Genomic DNA, 11,007 nt, shown 5'->3' with positions numbered 1-11,007 from the left:
GTGTGACATGTATATATCCTCGTAGGAGTTAGATGGGATCAAGACTTTGCATAGTACTGTACATTTTGCAGATGAAATAAAAAACAACTTTGTAGATGCTAAATTTCAGCACAAATGTTTCTTTAAAAAATAATTTAATTTAAAAAATCTATTGACACAAACCTAGACAAATTGTGACTTTTTGGGAGCCCTTTTAGTAATTCAGTCCCGGGTCTAAGACCTTATTTTCCGGCCCCAGCCCCCCTGTCTCCGGCCCTGGCTGCAGCCACGAGCCGATCAGTTCAGCTCTGTGTCACACGGGGCGCCCGCTCCTCCGCGGCTCACTTTGTTTTCCGCGTGATGCTGCTCTTCTCTTCAAAGCCGAGGAAAGTCAGGGGCTCATGTGTCAACATCCAGGGTTTCCCCGGGGAGGAATAGCATTAGCGTTATTCCAAATAAAGAAAAGCAAAACAAAACTCAAAAACGCCTGATGTTGCTTTGAAGAACCTTTTATTTTTGTTAACAAATTACTCCTCGGAAGTATCGGGGTTTTTTTTTACTTCAAAGACTAGAAGACGACCTAAGGCTCCTGCTGCTTTGACGTTAGCTAACGTTATTTTAAAGGATGACAGAGTACAAAGTGCGAATAGCGTCTCCAGTCATTTAATAACATCTGGGGAAACGTTAGCTTAGCCAGCTAGCCTGGTAGTTCGATTAGACAGAGGAAAGGCGGCGAAACACACTGCTGACATGATGTTTCCTCAATCGAGGCACTCGGTAAGTTGGCCGGTTGAACTTCTCCCCGGGTGGAAACTGAGCTAACGCTAGCTAGCAACACACAGCTGATACATATCGCTGCTTCCTGCAGGTAGCTGTCATCGTCACAGTGCAGGCACTGTGGCAGCTTAGCTCTTTACCTCGAACAAACGGCGAGCTATACGGCTCACTTATGTGCAGACACAGTCTATCGTTAGCTAGCTTCTCTTAAGACCGAGAAAGTTGGAGTGATGTTGTGCGTTGTTTAGACGGTTTTAACACCCCTTTTGCTACTTGCAGCAAACCACAACGCACATTTAAGCATGCATTCATTTTGAGAAAATATACTTTAAATGTTGCGAAAATAGGGCAGGTTTTTACTGAACATTTGTTAACTATTATAGGACTTTGTTTATTGGCGACTTTGGGGAATTAACACTTTAATTTAAAACGATCAATTGCTAGTATTAGTATAATAATGTGTAACAATAAGTGCATAAATGTGTGAGTACATAAAAGTGTGATTATTTACAAATGTACTGATTATTTTCTAGATCAAATGGCACATTACTTGTTGTGCAGAGTCAGACTCTTACAAAAAATATGTCCCACCTGACCCTCCTCAGGATCAGCTGATTTTGTGTGCCTGTGTTTGTTCAATAACCTCAATTGAAGCCATGGAAAATCTTACTTTCATACTCGATATTTTCTGAGTTAAATCCCCTGAAGTGCGTACAGATTGGTTGAAATAAGTTATAATTTTTAAGGCACTTTTAAGCCCCCATAACGTCTGAAGTACATGAAAGCTGAAATGCTGAAAAGAATGTATAGCCATTGTCCACATGAGCAACATTATTGCGTAAACAGCAGCAATGTTAAAGGTATCACTGATCAGTATGTGACCACTGCCTATTATGATGCACAGTTTTAGATATGAAAAGAAGAGAATGAAGATATTCATCTAGACATTCTGTGCCAGTCATTGTCCTGGCCCTGTAGAAATGACAAGTATCCGATACTAAGATCTTCAGTCATTGCTGTTGTTCACAGTCTGATGATAGAAGCAGGTCGACAGATAAGGGCTTGGCATTATGAAGAAGAGAAATTCTTAGAGAAGCAATGAAGGCTCCAAAGCTTCTGAGTACTTCGGAGGTTCTCAGGGCTCGAATGCTCCTATGTACTTTGATATTGTACATGTACACGATTGTCTGAAAATATTCATAGTATGAATGTAAAATTATGCACCAATTCATTAAATATGCTTAAGTTACTGTAAAAAAAAAATCAGGTAGGAGCAGATTTTATGTAAAAACAAAGATACTGGAGAAACTCAAACCAGAGTGTGCCTGGCATTTTTGTTTAAACAAAATCTAAATTCAGTTAGTTTCAAATCATTTTAGTCAACTATATTTTTAATGGTATATTAAATGTAGACAGATGTATCTACTTTCACTAATAGTTAGCAATAGCTATTAGTGAATGTGAAACAAGTACAAATTAAGAAAGCTGGCATACAGCCTCATATATGTTTATATGCCAAGTTCTGTTCAAAAAAAGAACATGTGCATGATTGTTGGCTAGTTTCAACATGTGACTGCTCTTTGCTGTTCCTCTTTCTGAGGGGGGTGGGCTGTGTCATATGTCTTTCCTCTCTGAACGTGACCATGGAACAACTTGCATGCTGTGCTTCTGTTTTACTTCTCCAGACCCGCCTAGCGATTCCTTCAATTACCGTTACACATTCTCATACGTTTGGAGCTTTTCCATTTTTTGTCAAATTCAAAAACATGTAGCTCAATCAGTGAATTGACTTATTGTTTTATGCCTACAGGTTGAGCTAATGCTGATCGTTTCATTGCTACTGCAGGTTCACCCATTTCCGATCTAGCCAGTTTCATCACTTCTTTTTTGCACACCTGAAACTGGTCGCATTCGTGCAGAGTTGTGATTTCTGTGATCTCCATGTAACCGGCTGCATCGGGCCTCTCTCATCAATCCCATAATCCGGCTGGAAACCTCTTGCTCTTGTGCCACTTATTTAGAGAGTAATGAGGTTTAAAGAACCAGATAAACCATGGATTACAGCTTTGGACTGTTGGTTTAAGTGTAGTCTATACATAACCGGACTTCTAATGCAGCCTCTAAATACCTCTCACATATGGTCAGCATGGACACACTTCTGTAAACACATTTCCTCAATCAACACACTTTGTGGCTCAGACAGATGTTTAATATCCGTACCTTTAAGACAGCTGTGACTGTCTGTAGACAATTCACAGTTGTGTGCTGTTAATCAAACACCCAGCTACTTTCTTTATCTCATTTTATGATGTGCACACAGACATGTGTACATCGTAGGACGCATGTCTGTGTGTACATGGTACGGCTGAGTCTGAGCTTTCTTTTAGCTATCCTCTCAAAGGGTTAATCTGCAAGGTCAAACTGCTGCTTTCAAACAAACCTAAACAAACCTTCATTAAAACACACATGCTCTGCAGCAGGGAGCTCTCATATGTTCATGTAAAGGATGATGATTTTTCTTAGAATTTCTAAGTCGCCTTCTCGAAGCTGAAAATCAACCAGACACCTTCTTGTGTTTCTTAGGCATCCTCTCAGTCCAGCCAACCTCTCAAGTTCACCACCTCTGATTCCTGTGACCGCATCAAGGACGAGTTCCAGTTCCTCCAAGCACAGTACCACAGGTATTCATTTAACACATCCATACACACCTAATTTAATCTCTAATATAAGTCACACACTTTCTTCCTGCAGTGTTTTGTTGTTACTGTCTTTTGTGAAATGGCCTCATTTAAGGCAGCTAATTATTCAGAAATGGACTTCATAATGTCAGTCAGCTTTTAGTGAACTTACTTTCTTCACTCAAACGATCCTCAAAGTCATTTTTGTCATTTTATAGGCATGCTTCTGTTTTCAGAACCGCTGCCCCTTCTAGATTTTGGTGAAACAACATGAATTTGTCCTAGATATGGGTATCCGGTAAATAAATATATTTAAGGAATGTTCATTTTATTATTGTAAGGTTATTTAAACAAATGGTTTCATATTACAGTAAATGCTGAATGCCCTTTTTTTGCTGAAAAGTAGATGAGAGGATTGATATAATTCTCATGTCTGTATTCTAAACATGAAGCTTAAGCCAGCAGGCTGTCAGCTTAGCTCAGAGTAAACAAGACAAGTTGTGGAATTAGTATAATTCCCCCAAAGTGCAGTTATCCCCAAACAGGATGAATACATACATTTTGCTTTCGAGCTGCTCTTTCTCATATTATATTTCTACACTTCTTACCCAGTTTGAAGCTGGAGTGCGATAAGCTGGCTTCTGAAAAGTCAGAGATGCAGCGTCACTATATCATGGTAAGTGTGGTAACTCATTTCTGTGGTATGCTGCATATTTAGTTTTTAAATCTCCCACCACAGTCTCATAGTGTCGCAATAGATATGCAGAAATCCTCAGGTTTACTCACTGCATGATGAGGCACAGATAAAAAATGACTACACATCTCAAAATAGAGTATAAAATGCATACATGAAAGAGAGAGTAATTAATCAAAAAGGGTTGTTGTGTGTGCGCGTGTCTTTGTGTAGGCGTGTTCTAAATCTTTTACTTGTCATCCTCTGTGCACTGTAGTACTATGAAATGTCCTACGGGCTGAACATTGAAATGCACAAACAGGTAATCATCGTCTTCATTCATCCATCCGTCTAGTAACCCGGCTTTCTTTGTGTGTTGGTCTGACCATTTTTGTTTTTCTTCTTTTGTAGGCTGAAATAGTGAAGAGACTAAATGGGATCTGTGCTCAGGTGCTGCCTTACCTGTCACAGGAGGTAATGATTCACCTTTTACTTAAACTTTACACCCACTGGCCCTTTTATTTTGGTACACGTTGAGAGTACCAGATTGGACCCATCTGGAAACAGTCTGGTCATTCTTCTCTGGCATCAACAAGGCATTTTGGCCCAGAGAACTGCTGCTCACTAGATATTTTCTCTTTTTCCCACCATTCTCCGTAAACCCTAGAGACGATTGTTTGGGAGAATCCCAGTAGATCAGCAGTTTTTGAAATACTCAGACCGACAATCACGACTTAAGTCGCCTTTTTTCCTCTAAATGATGCTCAGTTTGAACTCGAGCAGGTTGTCTTGGTCATGTCTACATAACTAAATGCCCAATGCTGCCTTGTGATTGGCTGTGTTAGCAAGCAGTTGAACTAGTGTGTGGAACAAATGGTAAATGGCCTGTATTTATATAGCGCTTTACTAGTCCCTAAGGACCCCAAAGCACTTTACATATCCAGTCATCCACCCATTCACACACTGGTGATGGCAAGCTACATTGTAGCCACAGCCACCCTGGGGCGCACTGACAGAGGCGAGGCTGCCGGACACTGGCGCCACCGGGCCCTCTGACCACCACCAGTAGGCAACGGGTGAAGTGTCTTGCCCAAGGACACAACGACCGAGACTGTCCAAGCCGGGGCTCGAACCGGCAACCTTCCGATTACAAGGCGAACTCCCAACTCTTGAGCCACAATCGCCCAAAGTGGTCGATGAGTGTATGTTCTCATAATATTGATGAGAAAGTTTTCTTTTCTTTGTTTTTTACTCCAACTTTCTGTTTTAAAGAGGAAATCTGTTTTTGTCGAAGCTTTTCTTGTGCGTATTTGTCTCTGAACTTGTGATCTTTGTTTTAGCATCAACAACAAGTCATGGGCGCTATTGAAAGAGCCAAGCAGGTCACACCTCCTGAGATGAACTCCATCATACGTGTGAGTTTGTCATTTGTAATGTCCACCAGATGTTGCTTCGTAGCATGCTGGTTAGGTAATTTTGACTGGGGATGGGCCCGTTTTGCTCCCTCATTGATGGAAATTTGTCTGTGAACACTTATTTCTAATTGTCAGGTTTCTATTGGCTGTGTGAACAACATTTACCACATTGTTGTTTTTGTGTCACTTCTGTTTAACCGTATTAATAGCAAGAGAATAAATGATGTGGTGTGGTTTGCTTTCTGCAAATTTGGAGAAATAGAGATATGAAACAGAGATAAAATGCCACGTTGGGTTTCTTTAGCATAATGATCACCACAGTCCTGCGTGCTTGGAGTTTGTGCTGCAAGTGTGATAACTAATCACACTAGTTTTATAGTGTTCACACTTCTTTTTTTTACAGATGGTAAACTTATATTATCTAATGTGTTGTTTTTGCAGCAACAGCTTCAGGTGCAACACCTGTCCCAGCTTCAGGGCCTGGCTTTGCCAGTAGCCCCGCTTCCCCTGGGCCTCACCCCACCCACTCTGCCCGCCGTCTCCTCCAGCTCTGGCCTGCTGTCCCTCTCCTCCATCCTGGCCAACTACTCCCACGGCCAGCCCCCGGTAGCGAAGGAGGACAAGGCCAGAGATGTCGCAGAGAGAGCACCTAGAGGGGATGATGGAGACAAGTCAGACTAGTGCAGAAAGAGCGAGGAGGTTTGGAGAGGGATGGTATGGGGTGTAATAAATGTCACAAAAAAAGGAAAGGGTGTCTGGAGGCCTGTCTACTGAGTGTCAATGTAGAAGAGTAATTGCAAGGATGATTAGCAAAAGGACCGAGCTTAAACTTTTGTAAGTGCTGAAGATGAAACTCCTGAATGGCTGAGAGTAAATGTTCTTATTATTTAGTGGTAATAGACTTGGTTCAGGCTTCTAGACTTTAATAGATGTGTGGGGTTTTTAAAAAAAAAAATTTTGTTCAAGCCACTGTTGTTAGGCTTAAATCAAGATAAATGTTTTCCCATTTGGAGAGAGAGCTAAGAAGGAAACACAATAGCAGTACCCTGGTAGATAACCGTCAGATTTATTTTTTCTTCCATTTTTTGTTATCAGATCTGTTTAGTGTTTATTTCCACGTCCTCTGTAGTCCCTCTGATTGAGTCTCAATGCAGTCTGCCAGTCATAAAAAGCAGTTTTAACAACTCCACTCCCCACATACTGCTTCGCTGTTGCTCACGACTTGCTAAAATGAAATCATCTTTTTCCAAAACGTTAACTGGAGCAGTTTTGTCAGTAATTCCATTAATTTACTCTGTTAAGTGTTATGTTCTTCATTATTCCCAACCGTTGGATGCATTACCAGAGCTGTGTGCGCATTAGTCCCACATAAATCAAGTTGTGTTTTTTTTAATTTCAGAAAGATCGTTGGTTTGTACAAATGGTAAAGTAGCCAACTTGGAAGTTAATATGTAGTAGGTAGGCCTAGCTGCCCCTGTGAGCTCCACATGGGATGTGGACCATTGACAAAAGATCATGGACCCCGCGTCTTTAAATGATAAGAATAGATGCTCTGAAAAAACCCCCAACTCATCTTGTTTTTGTAAACTGAGACAGGTTCTTATAAAACATAAAGATTCCTGTGTGTTAGAGTGAATGTGATTGGAAAGAAGAAAACACTTTAACTTTACTTTTAAGCACCTTTTGTGTTCTCCTTTGACCCCCCCCCCCCTTGTTCCTGCCCTTTCCCCCTGCGGGTCCACAAAATTGATCCCAAAATAGGATCTAAATGTTAAAACAGTGTGGTTTTGACATACAGCCAAGCGTTGTGTTTTTATAGGTTAGCAGAGCTTTTTAGTTTTAGCTGAGATTGCGTTAAGTACCACCTTTCTTTTTATCTGTGACTACACAAACCTGACATTCTCGGCATTTTGAAACACGAGCTGTATTCCAACCACATACTTACTGTCTTCATTATACACTATGGGTAGCAAGCTTTTCATGTAGGTAATGTGCAAAAAAATTTAATATGCTGTTTTTGTATTAATGAGAGTGACTTCTTTTAGCTTTGTTACCATCATGGAGATGTGGTGAGATTTTGTTTTCGGCTTTTTCTACCTGTGATCAGCTCCCACGTATAATTTCTTGTTGTTGGACAGTCATTTCCTCCCAGTTTTGTTTGAATTCTGACAAATGTGATTATTGAACAGAGCTGTAATTCACTTTCATTATTATTGTTATTATTATTATTATCATTAATAATAATAATAATAATAATAATAATAATAATAATAATAATAATAATAATAAAGATGAGCAGTATAGCTTTAAATAGCTTTATCACCTTTAATATAAATAAGGATGTTATGTACAAATAGCAATTAACCGTTTGACTCATTCATTAATATAGATTATTAAGATATCAAAATGTTATTGTTGAAAGAAGCATGATTAAAATGAATTGGATCTGCAGTGTTAAAGAGCAGCAGTTCAGCTGACCACTTCCAACCAGTCACATGAAGGTCAAACTAAGCATCAGAATGGGGAGGAAAGGTGACCGTGAACGTGGCACGGTTGTTGGTGTCAGACGGGCTAAACTGAGTATTTCCAAAACTGCTGTTCTACTGGGATTTTTCCCAGAGTACTGCGCGTTTACTTTATTCAAACGCCCTCCAGAGAAACCAGATCTCAATCCAATAGAGCATCTTTGGGATGCAGTGGGACGGGACGTTCGTGTCCTGGAAGTGCAGCCGACAAATCTGCAGCAGTTGTGTGGTGCTGTCATGTCGATGTGGATCATAATCTGTGAGCAGAGTTTCCAGCTTTTTGTTAAATCAATGACAAATGTTCTGAAAGCCAAAGGTATTCCAACCTAATACTAGCAAGGTGTACCTAATAAGGTGGCTGGTGAATGTAATTTGAAGTGGCTTACAATTACTATAATATGTTTTAAATGTAGTGTATTGATGTTGGAAACATCAGGAGGCATTCTTTGGTAGTTTAGCCATGTTAGACTAATTTAGACTAAAAGTTGATCAGTGTTAAACGATAACAGTAAAATGAATCTTTAGTAAATACGATCCAGGCTACACACACTCAACAACTCCAAACCTGCTAGTTTAGTAGTGCAGGTTCAGGCCTAGAGGTAAAAGCAGACTGTTGGATTTTTATGTTGTTATATCTGAAAAGGAGCAGCTGCTCACAGATGTTTTCAACTTTAACCGATAATAATAGGGAAATGATTCAAGTGACATCTAAGAAAATGAAGATGACCGTTTTCGAAAATGCTACCCAGGAGGTTATATGCGTGTTGATAATTTCCCATTTTTGTGATATTATATATGAAAACTTGTATGCATAATGTTTGCAGTTGGTATGTGGTATAAAACTGGTGAACAGCTCAAGTTTATGGCTGAGAAATGTTCATTTTTTAGGCAGCAGAGGGCAGCAGTGCTCTTCCAGTGATTTATTATGGGTTATAAAAAGCATGGAAACAGCCCCAGGTTTATCTGTCTTATTCAGTCACATTATTGCTTTCCTCTCTTTTCATTTTTATGATTGTATGCTGACCACAGGTACACTGCAGGTGTGTCAGCTGTCCCCCCCCCTGTAATGTGAGTGCTTTCCAGAGCTTTGATAACCCAGTTTTTAATGTCCAAGCATAACCCTTTTCCCCCTGTTTTAATTTGAAAAGCACTTAAGTTGTGGCTCACTGCTCCTTTTGTTTTTCTTCTTCCTGTCTGTGCAAGTGTTGGGGAGCTGGAGTATCTCCCTCCCTGGAGATCTGACTTCAATATATCGAGTGCGAGAACAGATCATTTAATCATTAGCACTCTTTATACTGACGTCAGCCTCTGTAGAAATCCTCCCTTGGCAAAACTCAGACATGTGAATGGTATGTGTGTTTGTTTTGCTGTGAAGGGCCAATTTGTATACATATGAATATATCAATATACATATTTTTTAAAGCATTTTTGTATGTTTCAAAGCTGCTTTTTAATGTGTGTGTATCATGGAGGACTTCGTTGTTGTACGCGTGCATTACAAGCCTACGCTACGAGAGGCACAATGTTGTATATCCTGTCTTTTTTTTTTTCTCCTGTTTTCTCTTCCATTCATTCTCTCTCAGTAGGCTGTAACACTTAACTTTGTTTTCTAGATTTGTAAATGTTTTATCCTTTTTTTTTTCTGTGCAAATGAAAAACTGTTAAATGTGTCTACAAACACAGTCTCATTTCAAAATACCCGGGACAAAAAAAACAAACAAAAAAAAAAAGATGTAAACAAGCAACTGTGTACTCTGAGAATGAATCAACCTTTTAGCAGTAAGGAAGCGTCTCTGGTGCCTTACAAATAAAAGATGTGATTGAGAGTGGTCATTTTTCTTCTGGTGGCAACGCACATGGGAAGGGAAAAACAGTAAAGGGCATCGCTGTCGTTATCGCGCTGATACATATTAAGTCAGCGCTGAAATGAAACATTTGTGTTTTGCTTGATAGTCAACTCCTCTGCAGCTTGATGGAATAGTTGAGGCATGAGTGTTTTGTACTCCCAGTCCACTGAGATACATGTTGGCGTTTGGAGGAGTGACTCAACTAAAAATTCCTCTTGGATGAGTCGAGGTATAACTGACCAGGTCAGATTGAAGCTGGTCTAATCAATATTTCTCATGTGAAAAGTTGTTCAGTGCTGTTAGTCTGATCCTCCTTATTTGAAGAAAAAAAACAAAACAAATTATAGTTTTGTGGGGAAAAGTTTTCACAGGACACCCCATCATTCAATAGCTTTTATACCATCTGTTAGCAGCAAACCTGGCTCGGGGTCGTTCACGACCCAATTTCAGCTAAACTTTAGTTGTTGGACATATGGCCTCTTAACTCTAGAATACTTTGGTGTACAGAGTAGTTCAACAAGCCCAGATCATAGGCCTCCACCACCATGCTTGACAGTTTGTACTCTGCATTCTGGTAGAAGACTTTGGTATCCCTTTTCCAGACATTGTTCCAGAAGTCTTGTGGTTTCTTCAGATGCAGTTTTGCAAACCTAAGCTGTGTTGCCATGTTTCTCCTGGCAACCCTTTTAAACAAGTAAACTTTGTCTTACTGCCCAAATCATCACCCATTATTACCATGAACGTTAACATTTCCCATCCTAGGCCTATTGATATTGATTTTTAAATTTATTTTTGTCAGTTTCTCTTGGGATGAATTTGTGGGAACATCTGCTTCTGGGAAGATTGCGGCAGAACCTGAATGCTCCAGACGAGCAAGCTGCTGAAACTTCTTGCCTAGCAGACTAAGTGAGCATTTTCCCTGAAGTTAAAATGAATTAAACAGTTGCTGGTTGTATAAAAGAGTGAATGCTTCAATTACAATAGACTTGAAATCCATAAAACAAGAGTCCTTTGACCTCAGGAAATCACATGATAGGGTGGGGCTAGGTTTCACAATGAGTTCATCTGAAACCTTGGCTGATGGTGACCTACACCCATTTTCACACCTTGGCT

The 11,007-nt window shown here is 40.0% G+C and overlaps 1 protein-coding gene across 1 annotated transcript; it reads left to right on the top strand.

Annotated features, from left to right (window-relative positions):
* The first annotated feature begins 338 nt into the window (after nucleotides 1-338).
* LOC147307036 (TLE family member 5-like) lies at nucleotides 339-9,873 on the top strand. Its single transcript, XM_086275158.1, has 7 exons — nucleotides 339-756; nucleotides 3,340-3,437; nucleotides 4,047-4,110; nucleotides 4,385-4,429; nucleotides 4,519-4,581; nucleotides 5,448-5,522; nucleotides 5,964-9,873. Exons 1-7 carry the CDS (start codon nucleotides 730-732, stop codon nucleotides 6,201-6,203), a joined length of 612 nt encoding a protein of 203 aa, XP_086131284.1. The 5' UTR covers nucleotides 339-729; the 3' UTR covers nucleotides 6,204-9,873.
* The last annotated feature ends 1,134 nt before the right edge of the window (nucleotides 9,874-11,007 follow it).

Source organism: Aulonocara sp. 'chitande type north' Nkhata Bay, linkage group LG19 (assembly GCF_057382095.1).
Source record: "Aulonocara sp. 'chitande type north' Nkhata Bay isolate Kocher_YH1m ecotype deep benthic linkage group LG19, A_spYH_male_GT1.1, whole genome shotgun sequence".
Taxonomy (NCBI): domain Eukaryota; kingdom Metazoa; phylum Chordata; class Actinopteri; order Cichliformes; family Cichlidae; genus Aulonocara; species Aulonocara sp. 'chitande type north' Nkhata Bay.
The sequence above is the reverse complement of the archived record's forward strand: the minus strand, read 5'-3'. Positions and strand labels throughout refer to the sequence as shown.